We start from the raw sequence: 23,124 nt of genomic DNA on the forward strand, positions 1-23,124 counted from the left end.
CATGTAAGTTAAAGCTAATGGAAACCTTCATGGTCAATCTCATCGCTGTCACAGAAAAATACTACGTTCACAAATGCAAATTCACTTGTAGAAAAAAATCCTGCATAGGCTTTGTGAAGTGAAACATGACATGATATCCATAAAGCTTTCCTGGAACGAGAAGGCCATTAAAACAAATAATATTTGCAAATTTGGGCATTTTTGAATAACTTTCTGTTTCACACCCCCCTGGCATGTTTTATTTATTCATTTATTCATTTATAATATTTTTCTTTATTAGTATTTCGATTTGTTGTACAAATTGAATACACTGTTTACGCAACACTGTGGTAAGATATTTGTATGGAAATGTTTTTGCGTTTATTCAATAAAGCTTTTAGAGATAAAATGCCTAGTGCGCATGCGCACAGGGGATATATTTATGAACATTGCAAATACAAACAAAATTTTTATGGAAAAGTAAAAAAAAAAAAACAAAAGAGTAAAGAGTAAATACTTTCAAGAAAACACAAGATGCTGTAGAAATACAGATAAAAACAAATGCAATAAAAAAAACAAAGACATGTTTAAATCAATACAAGGGGGCGGGGGGAATCTTAAGTATCAGGGTTGGGTAGGGTTACTTTAACTTGATTACTTTCTATTACTTTTGGATTACTCCAATACCAAATATGCTAATAAAAGACAAAATAAACTAAATATTAATAAAATTACTAAATTTTGTGGAGGCTTGGAGAGTAACGGAATACATGGAACGGCAAAAATGATGTTGGCAAGCTGTTTGGATTTATTTTCATTTTGTTTCAGTCGCATTTAATGTTAGTTTTGCCGGAGATCAAAGCCAGGAGAGAAAGCTTACCACGTGTTGTGAGTCATCATTTTATTCATATTTAGTTTCTTTTGTCTTTTATTAACATATTTGTTATTGGAGTAATCCAAAAGTAATTGAAAGTAATCCAGTTAAAGTAACCCTACCCAACCCTGTTAAGTATGTTATAAATCCCTTGAACACTGCGAGAGTCCTTACAATTGTCGTTCCGATTTAGTCTAATTTGACTCTTTCTCTGCTTCAAAATATTGTTTCATGACTTAAGCCTGGCGAGTTTTTCCTGCGGTAACCTTTTAGCAAGTTGTTGTTGACAAGTAATCACGCACTGAATGTGTACATGCCAACCCTCATTAAATGTCACGTTCTGTTTGCAATCATTTTAAGTTTTGCTTTTTTGGGGGGGGGGGGTTGTTTTTTGTATTTGTTTTTTTCCTCTCTTGTTTTTTATTGTCAATGTTTTGTTCTTATCGGGTTGTTTTATTTTTCCGCAACCTATTGTGCTTGTCATTTCTTGGGTGTTTTCTGGTCATTTTTAAGGCCGCTTTTTTGCTCTAACCCCCTATTTGTGGTTCGTTTTTGTCGTTTATCGTTGTTTTTCTGGTGGTTTTGGTTGTAAGGTATGGGCGGAACTAGCTCATTTTGAAGGTTGCACGATCACCCCCCAAATTTAACACAAGAACCCTCAAAAGTTGTGGCATTTTTAAAACTCTCTTTTCCTTATTTAAGGACAGGACAGGCTTTATTTTGATGAAAAACACTGGATTAAAAAAGGTAAAACAATGAGAACATTTTTGTAAAAAGGTTATATCATACTTTATCCATCCATCCATTATCTACTCCGGTTATACTCAGTAGGGTCACGGGGGTGCTGGAGCCCATCCCAGCCATCTCCGGACAGTGGGTAAGGGACACCCTGAACTGGTTTCCAGGAAGTCGCAGGGCACACAGAGACAGACCACTCACTCACTCATTCACAGCTAGGGACAATTTTGACCAGCCAATTAACCTGACAAGCATGTTTTTGGAATGTAGAAGGAAATCGCAGTGCCCAGGTGAAACCCAGCAAGCACGGGGAGAACATGCAAAAACCACTTCAGAGTGTCCCCTGCCCACTGCCCAAAGATAGCTGGGATGGGCTCCAGCACCCCCGCGGCCCTACTGAGGAGAAGTGGTGCAGTTAATGGATGGATAACCACTAGAGCTTTCTTAATATGTTTTCAGATTCTTATTCTCATGAACTGAAGCAGACACACCTTTCAAAATATCAACAAACGACAACATGTCACACACAAGTAATATAAATATATTTTAAATTAATACTTTATTGTTCTTGCTGCAATGGTTGATCGGCAGAGATCTGATTGGACAGCCTCAGATTCATCTGACGTCATGTACAAAGTCATCATCTGGTTGCTAAGCTAAAATTGCTACTGCTAAACTAAATGTTACTAATGTGAAGGCGTGTTGAGTAAGTCACTTGAATGCAAATGCAATCACTCCTTATGTATTTTTATCTAAATACACATGTAAAATTAGAAAATGCCATGTGTTTTTTTTCTTTGTATTTGCAGACTAGTTTAAATGATATATTTTTTTCATCTAATATTTTGTGGCGAGCAAAGATTTTACTGTAGTGTTGTTTCAAAAACAAAGCCATCTCGAGCTTGTTTGACATTAGAAAAATGTTTCTAGATTATGAAAATAGGTCACCAAGAATGTTGAAACTATCGCATGAGTTTTGTAGCTATATAAATTATTTAATCATTCCATCATTACTTTGAAAATCACATCATTCTTTTTAGCTGTTGTAAATGCATATCGTATTTATCCACCTATTTTAGTGAAGCATTTACTTGCTGATCAGTGTAATTTCAAGCAATGGTCTTATCCCATAACTTTGAAGACTCAGCAATGTTCAGTACTCATCTTGTAGAGGGAGTTCCTTTTTTTTTTTGCTTTGTAATGTAAGGTCTGAATTCTGAGTGTCCGTAATGATGCATGTACGTTTTCACTATAAGAGAGGGGTTGAAACATTCTTACATGCCTTTGATGGGAGAACAGGTCTCCATTGAATGCTCTGGGCTGCACTGTGATTTTACCTTTATTATATAATAAATATCCCCAACTGCATTGCTTCTCTACAGCTGTATTTTTTTTCAGTCGGAATACTCTAGTCCCGGGAAAGAGCGCGCGGCAAGACATCGGAATATCCTTCACCCATATTATGAGCAAATGCTTGTAAATTAGATGTTGAAATAAACCTAAACAGCTTTTATTCACCGCGCATACCTGGAAAGAAAAATGAACGTGGTATTTAAACTCTAGTCGTTGAGAGTTGCAGTTCCTCGTGTTTGAGCATTTCCTTCTCCTCAAACACATTAAATACAAAATCTACTAGATCTCGAATAACAACTGTATATTCTCAAAATGATTAGAACCAATTAATCTGATGATTAAACCTGCATTTTATTCACTTTCTTTTTCAACTATCTTTGCAGGTCATGCTAAGCTAAAATGTCATGTTTAGCCTTAACAACAGGCTGCTGAAAAACAGATGTTAGGCTGCAACTTTCCGACAGGCCGCCGACACGCAAGTTTCTGCTGTCCTGATTCGAAACGCTGCAGTTTTCGGAGAACTTTGAACAAAAAACGCTCAGAATTTATACATGTTCGGAGCGATGGCGTGCATGCTTCAAGTGTATTTCCCCGACACGCTGGATGTCAAAGGAAACCCGTGTTTCTTGACGGCTCGCCCACACGCATCCGTTAGTTGACTTGAAATGCTACGACATATAACACTTAAGCGCTCACGCGAAAGGAGAAATGTACCGCGCGAGCTCGCTAACACTGTTTTGACGTCGTCGTCGGAATATTTCAGTGACCGGACAATAACAACAAAAAAAAGACAGCTGACAGCCTCCCCTAGACTGGACCGCTATGGTGGCGTCATCTCACATCATTGTCCGGGTTTCCACAGGTTCTCTCTCCATTTCAAGGCTGACGTTAGCACCAAAATGAACATAAATAGTCATAAAAAAACCACACGCGCGCGTGAGTCTCTGCAGACGGTTACACGTCCAGGATCTCCTCGGCGGTGCCGCCGCATCGGAGCCGGTACCGGCCGGTCCGCCAGCTGATGGTGGGGTCCCAAAGCGCAGATAGGAAAATCTGGACCGCCATGGACTCGCGGATGAACCAGGCCACGGCAAAATCCAGCTTGGAGAAGCTCGGCGGCCCGCCCTGTCAATCAAAATGTGGACGTGTTTAGGGATGCAACAACGAATCCGGTTACTAAAAGCGCGGGTAACGAAATTGAACATCGATTCGTCGTGTCACGCAATTTATTCAGCCCTTAGCACGTTATTTCAAAACAAATACGGCAGTGCTTTGAATTTCCCATTCCCTTTGCACTTTGGTCCGGCAGAGAATGCTACAAGACCGTATTTTGATGCATAATGAACAGTGGTTCTCAACTGGTGTCCATCCTACTCTTGGTACAAGCTGCGATATTGAATGAAAGGATTGTGCATTTCAAAACAGTGATAATAGAACATACATTATTCATATTAAAAAACTACCAGCAAAACTAAAACGACTTCAAGTAAGAATACATCTATCCATCCATTATCTGCACCGCTCATCCTCACTAGGGTTGCGAGGGTGCTGGAGCCCATCTCCAGCTATCTTCGGGCAGTGGGCAGGGGACACCCTGAACTGGTTGCCAGCCAGTCGCAGGGCACATAGAGACAGACAACTCACTCGCTCATTCACACCTAGGGACAATTTGGACTGGCCAATTTAATGCATGCATGCATGTATTTGGAATGTGGGAGGACACCGGAGTGACCAGAGGAAACCCACGCAAGCACGGGGAGAACATGCAAACTCCACAACCCATGACCTCAGAACTGTGCCGCGAACGTGCTAACCACAAATCCGCCGTGCTGGCAGTAATCCTACAGTATTCCTCTAGTTTCTGCATTTTTAAGGAAATCTTTAACACTTCCCTTAACTCAAATATTCTCCTCTGTATCTGCATTTCGCCATGTTCAACATGTGTAGCCAAACTTTTAACTGTCTTCTTCTGTGGTGTAAAATGTGGGTGTCAAATTCTGTTTGCAAGGAATTAACACCATCCATTGTTAAAGGATTTAATGCAAAGACCCATTTAAAACTGGGCTGCGACCCACTTTTGGGTCCGGACCCAAAAGTTGAAAAACACTGATCTTGAGCCAAAATCCAGATTTACATTTACTTTTCAGACAAAAACATAACACACACATCGAATTTAGTGCTTAACACAGGAACCTATTATTTTCCTTTAATTGTGTTTCAAAACCAATTTGATTAAATTAATCTATTTAAAAACAAACAAAAATAAACATCATGTATATGTTCTCATATATATTTATTCATAAATGCAAATGAGAAAAAATGGGACGGGTCTATGGGCCCTTAGCCAAATTTCTCAACCTGATCCAGCCCGGGACTCCAAAAAGTTTGCCCACCCATGTATTAGATCGTGAACTTGTTAGCCGTTTCCACCGGCCAGCTCGAACCCCTTGTGGTGTAATTTGAAAACACAGTGTGATCCGATTCCCCAAGGCTCCTTTCCACTTAACACAATAATGAGTGAAGTAAGTGAATAGTAATTGTAAGTTAAACAATGTGAAAGGCCCGTACCTGAACTCCAGTCAATTGGACGTAGTCAGCAATAAACCACGCCAGACAGTGACACATGAAGAACACCATCATGTCCCACCTACACACACACAGCGTAAGGAATCAATCTTCAACAAAATTATCATAATCATAAAACGAATATAAATCTGTGAACATTTAATGTTGAGAAGTTGAAATTATGTTAACTAAACGATTACTGTAAATTACAGACTACAAAGTTCACCTGATTCAAACCAGCATGCGCAAATTTAAGAAGAAAACTCAATATTGTCTTTGAACAAGTTGCACCGCAGTAATGGACGACATTGCATTTGCTTGTAATCGTTCTTTGAGGATTAAAGGAAACTCCTGATGATATAGGGAAAAAAAAACAGATAAGATTGATAAATTCAGGATTCGATCTGTGAGAGAAAAAGTTGAAATATCCCGAGTACGTTGTAAATATTGAATAAAGCACCGTCAAACCTCCCGTTTGTTTTGTATTATGTGAATTATTTTGGTAAAAATGTGGACTGATTTCTCTCAAAAGCCATCCTAAATGTTTCAAGATGAAACACGCCGTTTTGAATTTAGAGCGCACGCAATGTAAAAAAGAGCAGCTTGCTGTTTTCCTCAGTGTCGCGCACACTTCTGCGATTGGTGTCTGATATACAATAATGGAAGTTGTGATTAACCATACAATTGAATTGGACCTCTGTGAACTAATCTTCATTTTATTGGTCTATTGTAAATGTTTTCTGCCAAGAAGAAAAAAAAAAGAATAAAAAAAGAATAAAAAGAGAGAGTGAAAGAAAAAGGGAGAGAGAGAGAGAAAGAAATAAATACAACTACAGTGTCTTTGTGAGAGGCACTTGGCTTTGGCAGTATCAGATGGACATATTTCAACCTGTAGCTTATTTTTCTCTTGCGCTCCCCTCAGCGTTGCCTCGCTGGCCGGATTCAATCCCTTAACCGGCCTGATCCGGCCCTCGGGCCGCCTGTTTGACACCCCTGCATTAATGCATTAAAGGGACAGTGTGTAATATTTTGTGCCCCCTAGTGGTAGAAATAATTTTTTATCAGTAAAAAAAATAAAAATAAAAAAAACACGAATTTGAATACGAGGCAACTATCATACCAATGTTAATTTTTTACACAAAAAATAAATAAGTTGCGAAATTAGTATTGTACCAATTAGTCTTTGCCATGTTTTTTTGCCGTCTTGCTGCTACACTGTGCTCAGTGGCACAGATTTTTGTTTGCATGAGGCAATACAGTGGTCAAATATTACACACTATGGCTTTATAAGCCAAACAGGAAAATTATTGTTTTCTCATTCTTTGTGAATGAATTATTTAAAAAGATGCCTTGTCATCCATGATTATAATATTTCGCGTAGGCTACTAAAGTAGGCTGAATGATAACGCATAATACTGAAAAAAAAGCGGTAAGCCTAAATTCTTAAGCCGATATTATATTCATGATCCGGCCGGCCTGAGAACAGAAAGTCTGGATCGGGGCCAGGAGCCGGGGTGAGTTTGACATTGTTGGTTTAAATTGTAGCGGCTTGTCGTCTGGAATTTACGATAATCATAAAATAGTTGCTGATTATTCGGTTGCTGTCAATAATTCCCTGCATGTACCTTTACATATTTTACAATGCAATCGGCCCATCACCTGAACACATAATGCACGGCCCAGCCGATGATGAGGCTGGCCAGGAAGCACTCGGAGATGGGCTCCAGAACCGTGCCGGGAAGCATGTTGATGCGCAGCTTGGTCCACCTGCAAGCAAAAACAGTTCAGGACATGACGCTCAACCTTGTGGGCGTCAACCCCATTTTTAACAAGGGCCACGTGGATTTATGGTCTGCATTTGCATTTCTGTGTCATAATTGCCTATAAAAGGCCCCAATGACACTTATACATAGAATGAAATGTCATTGAACGGAATGCAACATGAATAAGTACTCCTTCATGTAAAACTCTGAATTTATGACTTATTCAAGTCACAAACACCACAGGTTATTGAAAAAAATGTAGCAACACACATGTTATATATGAGAGAGAGAGAGAGAGAGAGAGAGATTATATAATGTAAGAAAATAATAATAATAATAATATAATATCCTATAATTCACATTGTAAAAAAATATATACATATACACATACAGTATTCACACACAGTAATATTACATACACACACACAACTTGGAAAAAAACTATAGTTTAGTTAAAAAAGATAAAAATAAATACATATTTAAAAAAATACATAAAAGAAAAAAGTAAAATAAACACAAACTATAAAAAAAAATCGAAATATAATAAGAAAATAATTAATACATAAATTAAATAATATATTTGAAAAATACCAAAATGATAATTTAAGAAAACAAAATAGTAAAATAAATAATACGTATATTTGTGAAAAAAGAAAAAAATTGAAATAGATTCAAGTCAATAACAAGTACATTCATTTGTTTCCAAAAATCTAAAATAGGACAGTTTGGGGATCATTTAGTCCTAAATTCCACTCTAAGGCATTGATGTGAAAACACTTTTGTGCAGTCACTTTGCGGTTATAGTCTAAAGGCATTGTGGGTAATATAGTTTTTTTGTCTCAGCAGGCTTTCGGCCCGATTATTTTTAGACAAACAGACATTCTAAACTCTTTCAGTCCACATAAATGTCTGACTACAGTCTCGTGGCTGGGCCCAATTATATCATCCGTAACAAACACAATGACTAGAATAATAATGATGAGGATGACAAGCCAAATTCCACTGTTTAATTACTAGACTACTTGGGATCTGAATGACATAGGAAAAGGCATTCGATTTTATCTCATCGTCACACCATTTTGGGTCATGGTACCAAATTGTACAACATTGTTTTTGCTAAACTCTTTCCCTCAATGGCCCATTACAATGTTGTACAACGTGGCACTGTGAGTATAAATAGCAAATTTTTCTTTGTCATTTGGCGCTCTCACCTCCGTGATCCAGGATCGATTCCAGTTGCATTCAATGCTGGGCAAATGTGATGTTATATGTCGCCTAATTGCATAATTAGGTGACCATAGCACCCAAATATTAAAAAAAAAAAATTCTTCTTTCTGTGCGACCCGGTACCTATGCACGGCCCAGTGGTTGGTGACCACAGCTCTACATCATGATACACTGACGTCTGAGTGGCCATTACCAGCTCGTAGGCGGGAGTCACCTGATCAGGCGGGACTGAAACTGGCCGATGGAGTATGATCCGGAATTCTGCAAGGCCACTTGCGTCGCCATGGAGAACTTCCAGCCTCTGCGGACGAGCAGAAGCATGACAATGTGTCCGCGTGTGTGTTTTTGTGAACTATCTACCTGTCGGCAATGGCTTTGGCCATGAAGTAATCCTCTGCGATGTACTGCGCGAAGGCCACCAGGCCGCCAGCCTGGTCCAGGACATCCTTCCGCATTAGACACGACATGCCCGTCACGCACTTGATGCCCATCACATTGGCCGAAATGTACGAGCGAGGGTGCGACGTCCCGAAGTAGACCTGCCGGCGGATTTCTTTTAGTTAGCGTGATCTGGGTTAGCTTTGTTTTCAACCTCTTGCAAGTCGATGTCTTCTTGATTTGCCTTTTGCAAAAGAGGACGGAGCTAATGTGACTTACCTGATCCTCATAGGTTACCTAGCCCTATTTAAGCTGGATGTGTCAAAAAAACAGTAAGTCAGGGACAAATACTATGTTGCATTAAATATTTTCTTTAAGATTTCTATGTGTTTTGCATATTCATCACTAACAAAGCTTTCAGATCATCAAACCAATTTTAATATCACACAGACACAGCGCAATGGAATACAAAATGCAGTTTTGAAATGGAGATTCCATTTATAAAGCAAAAAAAAAAAAATCCAAACCTATGTGGTCCTATGTCAAGTCAAGTCATGTTTATGTGTATAGCCCTTAATCACAAGGAGTCTTAAAGGGCTGCACAGACCACCGATTATGGCGGACCACAGACTATTATTACACCCTCCCCTGATCTAAAACCTACATGAGGGCAAGGAAAAACTCAAAAACCTCAGCATCAGGAAATAAAGAAACCTTGAGAAGGGACTGCACATGAGGCAATCCCCCTTCCAGGATGACCAGGCTGCAATGGATGTCGCAATAACAAACAATACACAGATATTGTCAATGTGAAATATAGGTCATTTATAAGCTATAGAACAGAAGTGTGTTTTAAGCCTAGATCTAAACAGTTCCATTGAGGTTTCAGATCATATCTCAGGGGGAAGAGCATTCCACAGGACCGGGGCCCGAATGGAGAACACTCTCGAACCTGCAGTTCTCTTCTCTCCTATGTGTAAAATGTAGTTGCCCCCTGTAGCTTATTGCAAGCTGGGCCCACTTTGCCAGCAATAACAGAAATAAAATGTTTACGATAATTGGTAATGTGTCATTCACAACGCTGTGGAAGAATTCTGGCCCACTCTTCTTTGCAAAATTGTTTCAAATCTGCCATTTTGGATGGTTTTCAAGCATGAACTTCCCATTTAAAGTGACTCCACAGCATCTCATTCATCCATTATCTGTACCGCTTATCCTCAGTAGGGTCGCTGGGGTGGTGGAGCCCATCCCAGCTAGCCTTGGGCAGTGGGCAGGGGACACCCTGAACGGGTTGCCAGCCAGTCGCAGGGCACACAGAGACAGACAATTTGCTCGCTCATTCACACCTAGGGACAATTTGGACCGGCCATGCATGTTTTTGGAATGTGGGGGGAAACCGGAATGCCCAGAGGAAACCCACGCAAGCACAGGGAGAACATGCAAACTCTGCACAGGAAGGCTGGTGGCTGGATTTGATCCTATGAGCTCAGAACTGTACCACGGAACGCTAACCACTCAACCGCCATGCTGCCCTCACAGCATCTCTATTGGATTTAAATTTGGACTTTGACTTAGCCACTCCAGCTATTCAGAGGTAGACTTGTTGGTGTGTTTCTGATCATTGTCCTGCTGCACGATCCAAGTGCGCTATATACTCTAAAAAAGAAAATGTTAGGAAGTGGCTTAGGAGCTGACGATTACTGTGTTAAGTTTACATTAAAATTATATATATATAAAATTAGTCGCAGTACTATGAGTTAACATCCTACTGGTTATCCTCAAACTAAGTGCTCTCATGGTAGTAAGCAAAGCTCTAGTGATACACATGTTTGTTAGCTTCTCTTCCTGTGTGCCTCACCTGCTCCAACGTGGCGGCAAATCCCTGACGGTCGGCGACGTACGGCAGGCCGTGCACAAGTCCCACTTTATCAGTCATCTGATTGGTCAGGTCAGTCAGTGTGTCGGCTTTCACTGCAGAGCACGCACACACACAACATTTAGCCTTGGTCAGTGTTAGCATGGGGCCGCTCAGACGGTGAGTCAAAGATAGCGCTATGCAACCTCTAATGCCGCTGTCACAGATCCACACCAGGCCGTACTTTGCACCCTCGTAGCCTGGCATCAGGTTATTGATCTTGGGGTTGATGCCCACCTTCTTGCCTCCTGTTGGAGACAGGGAATAATGTATGTGAAATGGTGTTTTATGAGAGTGTGCATGCCTTTTAAAAGGTTGTGGCTGGGGTGACATTAGACGAATGTGCGTGTGACTGAAAATGTGAACATGTGTGGTACAGAGTGCTCGAGTTTTTGCATGTGAGAAAGCACGTGCAGAAGACAAAGTCACAAGGCGCGTGGTCTTACCGACAAAGAGGCGAGCGTCCACATTCGGATACTTGCCCAGCAGCTTTTTACAAACATCCACGGCCGGGTCATCCTGATCCTGAACGCACATCAGCACCTCGTACTGCAGGCACATACAATAACGTACACATCAGTGTTTCCCATACATTAGAAGAGTGTCATAAACTTGTATTATTAAAGAGTATATCATTTTGAAATATATATATAAACCCCGCCAGAGGACCCCACCTCCATGCCTGGCTCCAGAAGGGGGCCCCGGTCACCTGCGAGGGAAATTGTGGACTAATGTTTTTTCTCTTCATAAAGGGTCTTCTGATCTGTGTTTTGTCTGGCCCCTTACCTAGAACCTGTTTGCCATGGGTGACCCTACCAGGGGCTTAAAGCCCCCTACAACATAGCTCCTAGGATCATCAGGACACACAAACTCCTCCACCACGATAAGGTAGCAAATCATGGAGGAGCACATTTAAGGTGAGAAGCTCAGTCATCCGGGAAGCATTCTGTGTAGAGCCAGTGCTCCTCCGCATTGAGAGGAGCCAGTTGAGGTGGCTCGGGCATCTGATAAGGATGCCTCCTGGACACCTCCCGAGGGAGGTGTTCTGGGTATGTCCCACCGACAGGAGGCCCCACGGGCGACCCAGGACACGCTCGAGAGACTATGTCTCTCGGCTGGCTTGGGAACGCCTCGGGATCCCGTCGGATAAGCTGGAGGAAGTGGCTGGGGATAGGGACGTCTGGGCTTCCCTGTTAAGACTGTTGCCCCTGCGACCCGACCCCGGATAAGCGGAAGACAATGGATGGATATATAAATGTGAAGTTGATCAAAATAACTTTTAGATTTATATAAATGATGCCCCACACTTCCAACAACATCATTTTTTTGTTGCGGTGTTTTTCCCATCCCACGCCGCCTGCACTGTGATTAGACGGCTGGGTAGAATGTGACATTTCGGGCGCCGCATTTTTTAATTCTCTGTGACCAGAAAAAAATGTTTCGCGCCAAGTATTCTACGGAAAAAAACTATGGTGATTGGAAGCAATTAGTAAAATTTGCTTAAAACAGAAAGAATGCTTTGGTGGACAAGGGCTTGAACTGTAGCTCATAAGTTGCATGTTACAAGAACCTCCTGTAAACCATTAAAGGTGTTTCCGTAGTGCAGTGGCTGGCACATTTGCTTGACATGCAAAAGGTCCCCGGTTTGAAACATGTTTTGCCTGGAGAGGGATGGGCGCCACAAGGCTGTACTTGCCCAAGACACACCACAGGAAATTGTGCCCCTACAACCCGTGTGGGTAAAGGATCCAACTAACCAAACCCTTTTAAAAGAAACGGCAACCTGTCACAGCAGCAGTCCAGATATTTAATACTGTATTTTACCGAATTACTGATATGGGTCTTACATTTAATTAAATTTAAAATTCATATGGGTGATGGGGTCTGTTTACTTGTGGATACGATTCCTTAAACTAGTACAGCATCGACGTCAGAACAACACTAGTTATTTTTAGTTAGATGTCAACCACATGTTTTTGGATTAAACTACTGTCTTGTTGACCATGCTTTATGGATGAGTCATTGCCTTTCATAACTAGTGTATTTATGATTCAATAGATTACACGGACACACAATTATCATAGATTTAACTATCTCCTGCAAGGTGACAAGGTTTTTGTTTAGGATCGAGTTATAGGTTTTATTTTGTGTCTGTTGACCAAAGAAAAAGGGGGAAGCGTTTAGATATGACCAAAGTCTTTAACAGGCAGTCAGTTAGGTTATCCTGGATGTAAATAATGCAAAAAAAGCAGACTTAGCATTATTCCCCAAAAGACATTCCATTCTCCCAGACCAGAACGACATAAAATACAAATACCATATTTTACAGGCAGTCAGGTAAGTTATTGTAGAAGTGAAAAATTAACAAAAAAAGCTGACTTAGCATTCTGGTTTTGTTGACTCAGCATTTTCCCCCAGAAAGGCACCCCAATAGATGTAAAAAAAATGCAAAAAATGACGACTCTGCATTATTCCCAAAATATATTATATTCTCCCAAAACACAAATGACATGGAATATAAACACCATGATTTACAGGCAGTCTGATAAGTTATCCTAGATGTGAAAAATACCAAAAAGCTGACTTAACACTTTTGGTTTGGTTGACTCAGCATCTTTTTCCCAGAAAGACACTCCACTTCCCCGGGCCAGAACCACATTGAATATCAACACCATATTTTACAGGCAGTCAGGTAGGTTATCCTAGACGTACAAAAAAATGTAAAAAAAAAACAGACTGAGCGTTATTCCCCCCAAAACTTCCGACTCCCCCAGAACACAAACACCATATCTTACAAGCAGTCAGGTAGGTTATCCTAGATGAAAAGAATTGCAAAAAAGACTAAGCATTATTCCCAAAAAGACATTCCACTCTCCCAGAACAAAACAAATTGAAATATAAACAACATATTTTACAGGCAGTCAGGTAATTTATCCGAGATGTAAAAACTACCAAAAGAAGATGTCTCTGTATCTTTGGTTTTACCGAATCTTTAGCTTTCCCAGAAAGACATTGTACTCTCTTGACCAAGACAAGGTTCACCAATCACAACTTTGTACAAGCAATCGGGTAGGTCTTTCTAAAGGTGAATGCCACCCAAAAAAACGTTTCACGTTTTGATTCAAATAGTATTCTAATTGCGCACAGCCATTGTAGTTTTGCTATTAAAATGTATCAGATCGAATCAATTGAATTGAAAATTTCCTTCCCAGAGAGCTAACCTTCAGACCCCTCTTGACTGTTCACACACAGGATCTTCACAAAATGATATGGCAAACACTGAACATGGTCAAGGATCAGAGGTGAGCCACCTTAGGGTAGTCCATGGTGAAGAAGGTCTCCAGGTTCGAGATGAGGTTGGGGTCCACGCCCTTTAGCGGCTTGAGCAAAGAGACGCCTGCTGGCTGCTTGACATCAGACTTCTTCTTGTGCAGGTGCAGACGCCTGCAGGGGTTGAAGAACGAGGGGAGCACTCAGTTAGTAGATAGATAGAGATAGATAGATAGATAGATACTTTATTCATCCCCGAAGGGAAATTCACTTTTCCAGCAGCATCCCTAAGCTGAGAACAATCGAAAATAACTGAGAACAATCGAAAATAACACGGGAGCTGCTGGAGTGGCTGCCATTCGTGACGGCGCCGGAGAAACGATTCAATTTGAATCATGTACAAACAAACAAACAATTGAATCATGTACAAGAAACGATTCAATCTGAATCATGTACAAACAAACAATTGAATCATGTACAACAAACAAACAAAATATTTATGTTTCAATAAGTGGAGTGTTAATAAAATGGGGGGAAAATAATTTCTGATACTGATATAACCAGGTAAAACTAATTTACTGCAACTAACCATTATTCTAATAATCGATGAATCCGTAGTTTAAAAAACACATTCTTAATTTCCTTCTCTTCATTCAAATATTGAAATTATCGACAGATAGAAAAACAGTGCACTCAACAACAGAATATTCTATAGAACAATGAAAAAAACAAGTGTTTGTCAAATAACTTAAAAATAAACATAAATACAAATGTATAACATACAACTTCAATTATGTCAGAAGTTTTACTGTTTCATGCAGTTTTGTTTGGAAAGATGCCATGTTAAAACAAAAAAAAAAGTTTTCTGTAAATGTAAGATTTTTTTTTCATAAAAACGCTCTTGAGGCGCCCTCTGCCGGGCAAACGTGTTACTACACCCCTAAACATCACATGGAAGTTCAATGCTTCTTATCTACATTGATTTAACGTACTTAGTGGGTCATAAATCGCACGACACAACGAATCGATGAAGAAATTAGTTGCCAACGGTTTTAGTAATCGATTTTATTGGTTTGTTGTTGCAGCCCTAAAGCCAGTATTTGGAGGATGCTCTAGCGCAGGGGTCGGGAACCTACGGCTCGAGATATATATATATATATATATATATATATATATATATAGCACTTTCCACGACTATGTTTGGCTCTGAGATAAAACAGTATTTTAACATGCAAAGCCGATTGTTGCACGTGCTGTCAGCTAAATTGGTTCAGTCCAGTATATAAAACACACGATTTTAACTTCAGTTAAGAGTCAAGGTGTGACACCAATAGACCCTTTTTGGCAGAAAATTGCTAAATAATCCTAAACATTGAAGCTCATTAAACCACTTTGGTAATTTTCGAGACACTTTAGAATGAAAAGCCACAAAACAGACTTTATATACACGGAAGCTCAAGCTAAGCATATGAAGCAATTTGATTGGGTTAGCGGTAGAAATGGGCAGAGATATTGAAAGGGCGCGCACACTCCTTCTCCTCGCCCAGGGCTGTCTACACTGAAGGTAAATAAGTTGGTATTTTGCAGTATTTGGTGACATTTTTCCGAAAGAACATTGCTTGCACCTTGTTTAGGAACCAATATTTAGGACAAAAATCACCATCTAAACTTAAGTAACTGCAGGAGGGAGACTAATTTTAAGTGGTTATTGTCATTTCATAGATTTGATTAAATCATCAAAAGTCCAAATGTGGTAAAGAATTATCAGGTTTCGCGTTTTTATTGAATTATGTCTTAAAATATATGGCGTGGCAATCTCCTCCCCCCCAAAATAAATCTAAATATTTTGGCTTTTATGGCTCAAAAAGGTTCCCGACTCCTCTAGCAGGAAGTTTCGACTTCGGCCGGCATAGTCACGCGTGTTGCATGTTGCGTGAGCGGGTGTGTCATTGCGTGACTGGTCGCAACTTCCGCTCTTCACGGGAACTAACGGCTTTTTCTGGAAAAACAAACCAGGACTCTTTCGTTCATTATTCAAAGAATCAGACCTTCCTAAAATAGTACAGGAATTAAACTAAAAGAGCTCAGACTAGCAATTATCACTTAACTCATTTCTTTTGATTCATAGCGGAATCGGTTAAAGGGACAGCGTGTATTATTTAGTACCTGCATCATGGATGCTTAGTCAAAAGTGGCACATAACTACTAATTCTCAAAAACTCTTCTGCTACATTTATGTAGCATTTTTATTTTATCATGATGCACGACAAGAGCTTTATTTGACTTCATCTTTTTTTATTCAAACCCATATAAATCTTGTTAATGTGTTCAAATATTAAGACTTTCAAAAATTGGATTTAAGACATGTTAATACCAATTAAGGCCTTTATTTTGGAATATTTAATTAAATGCCTTTTAAGACTTTTCAAGGATCCGCGGGAACCCTGAGAGCCCCATTATTTAAGAACCACTGACCTAAAGGGAGCTGACCTACTATTCCATCATCTTGCTGCTATGAGTGTTTAAAAAAACTAAAAAATACTAGGCAACAAAAAAAGAAAATTAAAAACAGTGAGGTATGGTCACTTTGAGTCTTCTTAGTTTCCATTCTTCCTTGCGCTTTTAAAAACTTGTTTTCGGTTGCAGACTACACAATATAGCTACATCTAGGTGTTAATTATTACACACTGTCCCTTTAATTTTTAGTGCAGCCACTTGCTAGGTCGGAGGCAGTGGAAAATTCAAAAGTAGCGTAGTCTGAATTACGTGAATGTTTAACTAATTCAATCAGGTAAACGAAAACATACAACTTGGCTTGTTTTACTATACAGTTTCTAAATTTATGGGATATACATAAAATATGGTTGTTAGTGTATTCTAGTTTTGAAGAAATTTTTAAGAAAATACATCCAAAGGATGCAGTGCTTTAAAAACCGGAAATGAGGTTCCAGTCCTATCCAACAACACACCTGAATATTAATAAATTCCCTTATTAAATATTAGGTGATTAGAGTTTCTATTAAGGAAAGAAATACACGAAAAAGGTCTTTCGTAGCGGTCCGGCTAGCGAGTATACACACGGTATGGTTTTCATTCAAAGTCTTTTCATCCATATTCCTATTAGTTAGTAAATTTTAAAGAGAAAACAGGCATTTGGTGAAAAGGCTATGCTAGGAGAAGCTAAAGTGAAGCTAAGCTAAAGCTAGGTAGGCTAGGCGGCTAACTTACACGTAAATGATGGACATGAAGTGCATCAGCCACAGCACGACGAACAGACAGAAGCCGAAGACGGCCAGGCCCTGCATGGCGACCTCTGCCCAGGCCATGGTGCTAGCGGAGCTAGAGGGGAAGGCGAGCCGGGTCGGACTGACGAACGGACGGACGGCCGATCGGCCGCCGCCGCCGCCGCCGGGGAGGGAAGAAGGCGGGGGTACGAGGAAAGGGTTCCCGACCGAGGTACGCCAACTCGGCTGGATGCGGTCAAGGATGCCGAAGGGAGATCCAGTCTACAAATCCACTCTGCGTGGAAATACACAGCCCCAGTGGATGAAAAGCGCGTCCAATCGCACCCTGGCCTCACTGGATCGCTTGACAGTCAGCAGACCGGCGGCCGCTGGTCAGCTGACGAGCGCCTGGGGCGGGGAGGGGGACCTGGGAAGGAGGGGGCAGGGGTGACGCTTCCAATGGTGTTTCCGATCTGCTTTAACGGTCTCAAGTAAGGATGCTTCTCATCATTTCTGCCTTGACTCACCCACTTGCTGTTCACGCTCCACTTTCCCGAAGTGACGTCACCGAAAACCGGCGAGTATCGTTGTCGTCATGTTTCTCATTTTCATAACCTGTCCACCTCCGCCAGTTGCTCTCCTTAATGATTGTAATCTCCCTTATCAAGTCAAGTCACATGCCATTTTATTTGTACAGCCCTTAATCACAAGGAGTCTCAAATGGCTGCAGAGACCACAGATTATTGCAAACTACAGACTATTATTACTCCATCCTCTGATCTGAAACCTACATGAGGGAAAGGAAAAACTCAAAAACCTCAAGATGAGGAAAATGACAAAACCTTGAGGAGGGACCGCACATGAGGTAATCTAATCCTGTTGCAATAGTCACTACATTGTTATCAATGACAATTAAGAGTCATGTCATGTTGATTTGTATAGCCCTTAATCACAAAGAGTCTCAAAGGGCTGCACAGACCACATCCTATTGCAAACCACAGACTATTATGACACCATCCCCTGATCTAAAACCTACATGAGGGCAAGGAAAACCTCAAATACCTCAGCTTGAGGAAAATGAAAAAACCTTGAGAAGGGACCGCATAATCCTAATACCCAGTTGCAATCTTGATAAAGTGTGTTAGCGGAGTGAAGGATTTAAATACGTTTGAAAGATAATCAAAAACACCACAATCGGATGCCTCTGACTTTAAAAAACAAACACATGACAGCGACTCTTGAAGACTGATTTGTGCAAATATGTGGCGTTCTCCATTTTGGTATCTACAAAAAAAAGAAAAGGAAACCAAGTCCGTGGATGTTCCTTCAATCACTCAGCACACATGTGTCTATTGTTCCTTTTAAGTGTGCTGGTTCAAGATCAACCTTCACATGTATCGGCCTTAATAACTGATCAGCAATTCATATTTCCAACTAAGGGTTAATAAACCTTAGGCACACTACACGGCACTGACTAAAGACAAAGTTAATTGACCAAATAAACACTTATTTCAGCATATTTTCCACAAATGTGGTCTTGCTTTTTTATAAGGACAGGTCTAGAACCTTTTCTAGAGCCATGAATGCAAATATTTTCATATTGAGTGCCACATCATATATATTTTAAGATAAAAGCACATTTCATGTCACTGATATTTGATAACTTGATCAAACTATTACATGCTCGACCCTGTCCCCCTTCATTTAAATTTGTCCCCCTCAAGTTATTTGAGGCTCATTTTAACCATAATGGTTTGAAACAGGGCAACACAGGGATAAGTGATTAGCATCATCCCCAAACTTCAGAGGCTCTAGGTTCAAATCCAGCTACCTGCCTCCTGGGAAGAGTTTGCATATTCTCCCCATGCCTTTTCGTCTAGGCACTCCAGGTGTCTCCCACCTTACAAATTGATTGCAGGTTGATTAGAGACTCCAAATTGCCCATGTGTGAATCGTTGTATGTCTAACTCGCTGTGCCTTGAAACTGTCCAAGCCATTTCAGGGTAGACAGCTGAGAAACTAGCACCTCTTGCAAACCACAATGAGGATAAGTGGTGCAGAAAAGGAATGGTTTAAAAACAAGTGAGTCCTTTTGTAAGAACAAGATACTGAAAACAAGAAGGATATGAACACAATTTATAGAATGTGCAGAAATCCACCAATAGCCAAATTGCCCAGTGTGTCATTCTTGGGCGTTTAGTTTGTTCTGTGGACAGTGTATAATGAGCACATATATATACACACACACACCTTTGAAATGTATAGCCAATACTGGAAACTTGGCGCAACATTGAACTAGTTGAAACTTTCCCTATTCATTTTGAACCAAACAAATTGCGTTGTGTTCATGTTGGCTTCACATACATTAAATTTCTTATGGAGCACAGATTATGGCTTTTGTCTTACTCTGCTCCTAATGTAATCATGAAATACATCAATACGCATCATTGGCATTTATGACCTAGTACCTTAAGCTCAATTCCTCAAATCAAGTTTAAGAGAAAAAAAAAAAAAAAAAAAAAAAAACAGATTTCCTGCGCTAAAAATTCACTTTATTACAACTTAAGCGGGAAGGGGCAAATATGATGAAGGGATGGCTCTGGATTTTCCAGCTTGTCCTTGCAAAGGCAGGCTTCCGGACTCTGATGGAACAGCGGCTTGCAAACGGGGCTGGGCTCTCCTGGTAGTAAAGGTTCTGGATTCTGGACACAAACGTTAGATTAAGAACTTTGTGCAATAGCTAAATGAGTTGCGTAAACTTACTTTTGGTGGATACACTTCACATTCTAGCTCGCCCAGTTGTTGATGGAAGTTGTAATAGGAAGTTTGGCAGAAGGCGTGGCTCTAAAAGAAATTTATCAAACTGAAGCAGTTTGGCAAAAACAATGGCTAGTTTGTGACATCACAAGCATCTGAATGTGAAGTCTGCCAAATTGGATGGGTTCAGAAGAATTAGTTTCACAAGTCTACACCTTGAGTCCCAAAGCCTCAATTGAACCCTAATGCGGCCTAGTCTAGCTCATTTGGGTGCAATCAGTGAACTTTTGTCATCCGACGTAGCCTGGAACATTTTTAGCGACCACCTCTATTAGACCAGATTCCTTCGCTACAATTCTGAGGTCAATCACAAAAAGAAACCTGCTCACACACACCCATCCAATATGGCCGCAGTTCCTAATGTTGCCCAGATGGAAAATATATAGTAACTATATACAAATCTCACAGCTCTGGTCGAGCAGAGAGGTGCACAAGCCACAAAGGTGTTTCTGGCTCCCCTGGGGCATGACGTCTCCACCAAGGCAAACTTGAGCCATGTAACCGTTCCGATGGTCGGGAAGTTCTACAAGAGGAAAGATCAGAGGTTTAACATTCATGTTTCCAAGGATGTTAACTCAAATTGTGCAATCAATCTCCAATCACACCAACATGTTCTGGTCATGTCCAATGCGACAATTTCTGGGAGATCTTCCAAACCATTTCAAAAAATATACAACTCACCTGTAAAACCAGACTGTTTGGTGGCATTATTTGGAATAACTAAGTACTTAAAAACATTACAATATTTCGCGCAAACCCTACTAGCACACCATCTAATCTACTGAAATAGTCACCACCACCTTCCCACACTGAATTAAATCTTCCCTACAATATTTACATCTGAAAATTTTTTGGATACTTTATTCTGCGAATATTTTTGCCACAAGATGGCAATTTTTTTTTAACTATGTTGGAAAAACATTTTAGATAGCCCGCTTGATTAACTTGGTAGCCATTCCAACCTCCTTAAATTTTTAATTCTACTGCCTTTTGTATATGGTGCTGTGCGAGGCTTATATTGATTCTTTTCACTATAAAAAGATACAACCCTCATTTTTTTACTATTATACATTCAGTTGTCTAATGTTTGGGGAGCCACCAGTGGCAAAAGAAATATTTAGATAACTTGCTGTGTTTAACAAGGTTGTTTTTTTACTTTGTTCCTTTTTTTCAGTCCATGTATTGGGTTAGTTTGTATTTCATGTCAGTCCCTACGCCTGGATGCTGTCTTATTACATAAACTCATGTATCCCTGGTGATCAAAACTCCAATTTAAAAAAAATGAAAATGTAACTCATGTGTTTAGTATGTCAACTTTGACTCTGAGTCCAACTAAGCCCATACAACCAAGATGGTATCTTACAATCCCATTGTTATTGGAATTTATAGACCCTTAGACAAAGTTATAACCCTGAAGTAGGTCACTGGGGACCAACACCACTCAAGGGTTAAACTTCAGTGAGTAGAAAGAGGGTGACAAGTATCATTTTTGAAGCCCCACCCCAACTGTGACATGCGACACTTCCATCAAGGTGAAGTAGTTGCCATGTTTGCCGTCCCGGTTAAAGTTGACCACCGCGTCGTGCACCGCTTTCACTGCCGTGGGGTCGTCCAGGGGCAGAAGCTGGGGGCAGTCAGGGCAGGTTGTCACCAGCTCCTCGTTGGTAAGTTCTAAAAAGTTGATGTCATGGAGACAGTCAGGTTTGAAAATTTAAAGTTTAAAGGTGCCAAAAGATCACAACCTGGTCTGGTGGTGCATTGGTGTTTGGTGATTTTGGCCATGCCCCACATGACCCAGAACTCAATGCTGCAAGTGGCTGAGGCCCCCTAAAATTAAATCCAAAAGCAGACAATATAAAGCGAATTTCGACCATAATTACCAGACTTCAGCACGCACCTGATTTAAAGCCGCATGCACAATTTTAAGAAATGCATCTTTGTTTTTGTACAAGCCGCAGGCTTAGCCATAAACTATTCATAGCCATTAACTCATTTTAGAAATCATGGGGAAATGTCTAGTATAGAAACACCTTGTGCAGTGATTTGGATACTCTTGTGGACTGTCTGCAGCAGTCAATGATAAATTGACATTAACGCACGCAAGAGTGAAACAAAAACTACTGGACCAGCTTAGAAAATGCAGAAGCCCATACAATTACTACAGCCTGTAGACATGCAGAGTCATGTACAGTACGCGCCCCCATCCCTTGCGCAAATGGCAAAGTGAGAGAGGACCAATTATTGCCAAAAGCTGACATCATATCATTACAACTAATGTCGGTATGTATAATGATTTGTGTAGTAGCAGCAATACTTTGTTTCCGCCCTTACGACTTTGTCATATGCGCAAGGGATGGGAGAGCTTAAGATCAGTCAATTTTCAGAGTTTATGGATTTTAGTCAACACAGTACATCAAGTTTTGTTATAAGATGGGCGCACTCCTGCGTATGCGGTAATGCCAATTTAATATAGAAGCGCTACAACGGAGAAAAAAAAAACAAAAATAAAAATGAATAAGAAGCAGTATTTAAAAATGTAGAAAAGTAGCAACCCATAGTCCAGAATTTCTGTGCTGTAACAAATGTTTACCCGCTCATTCAGCTGCCACAGCTCACATTCTTGCACAGGTTTGGGGTTGGTAAAGTGGCATTTGGTCTGCACCAGCTTCAGGTTCACGTCGATATGGCAGCCTCCTGAGAACTGCGACAAATGACATTTTCACATGCTATGCTAAAGCTAATCATGCCGCACTCACCTGTTCGTAATGGCTGCTCTGCACCTCCTGCAGCTGGAACTTGAAGCCGTGCTCGTGTCGGGCGTTGATGTGTCGGACAGCCATGTCGGCTGCTGCCTTCACGCTCTCCTTGTTGCAGTTCACAGAGGAAGTCGCGAATGCAGGAAGCGCCGCGGCACAACACAGCAGCACCACGAACAAGTGAGCCGCCATTGTGACAATTAACGTAAAATGTGCATAACTGGCCAGTTCACACACTTTAAATATGTTGTCAACCAATCAGAAA

General features: G+C 40.6%; 2 protein-coding genes across 2 annotated transcripts; both read right to left on the bottom strand.

The window, feature by feature from the left end:
• Positions 1-3,085: 3,085 nt before the first annotated feature.
• On the bottom strand, positions 3,086-17,902 carry ugcg (UDP-glucose ceramide glucosyltransferase). Its single transcript, XM_088319819.1, has 11 exons — positions 17,814-17,902; positions 17,291-17,713; positions 14,104-14,236; positions 11,239-11,341; positions 10,939-11,040; positions 10,736-10,848; positions 8,860-9,038; positions 8,714-8,800; positions 7,169-7,276; positions 5,513-5,591; positions 3,086-4,069 (listed from the first exon to the last, which is right to left on the bottom strand). The coding sequence occupies exons 2-11, from the start codon at positions 17,386-17,388 to the stop codon at positions 3,899-3,901; spliced, it is 1,173 nt and encodes a 390-aa protein (XP_088175945.1). The 5' UTR covers positions 17,389-17,713; positions 17,814-17,902; the 3' UTR covers positions 3,086-3,898.
• Positions 17,903-19,816: 1,914 nt separating this feature from the next.
• LOC148350454 (antihemorrhagic factor cHLP-B-like) lies at positions 19,817-23,081 on the bottom strand. The gene is made up of 7 exons (XM_088356022.1): positions 22,860-23,081; positions 22,694-22,804; positions 21,846-21,930; positions 21,605-21,774; positions 20,510-20,626; positions 20,050-20,130; positions 19,817-19,988 (listed from the first exon to the last, which is right to left on the bottom strand). Exons 1-7 carry the CDS (start codon positions 23,049-23,051, stop codon positions 19,842-19,844), a joined length of 903 nt encoding a protein of 300 aa, XP_088212148.1. The 5' UTR covers positions 23,052-23,081; the 3' UTR covers positions 19,817-19,841.
• Positions 23,082-23,124: the final 43 nt, after the last annotated feature.

The sequence above is a fragment of the Urocampus carinirostris genome, chromosome 16 (assembly GCF_059441175.1).
Source record: "Urocampus carinirostris isolate Australia breed hairy pipefish chromosome 16, RoL_Ucar_1.0, whole genome shotgun sequence".
Classification (NCBI taxonomy): Eukaryota; Metazoa; Chordata; class Actinopteri; order Syngnathiformes; family Syngnathidae; genus Urocampus; species Urocampus carinirostris.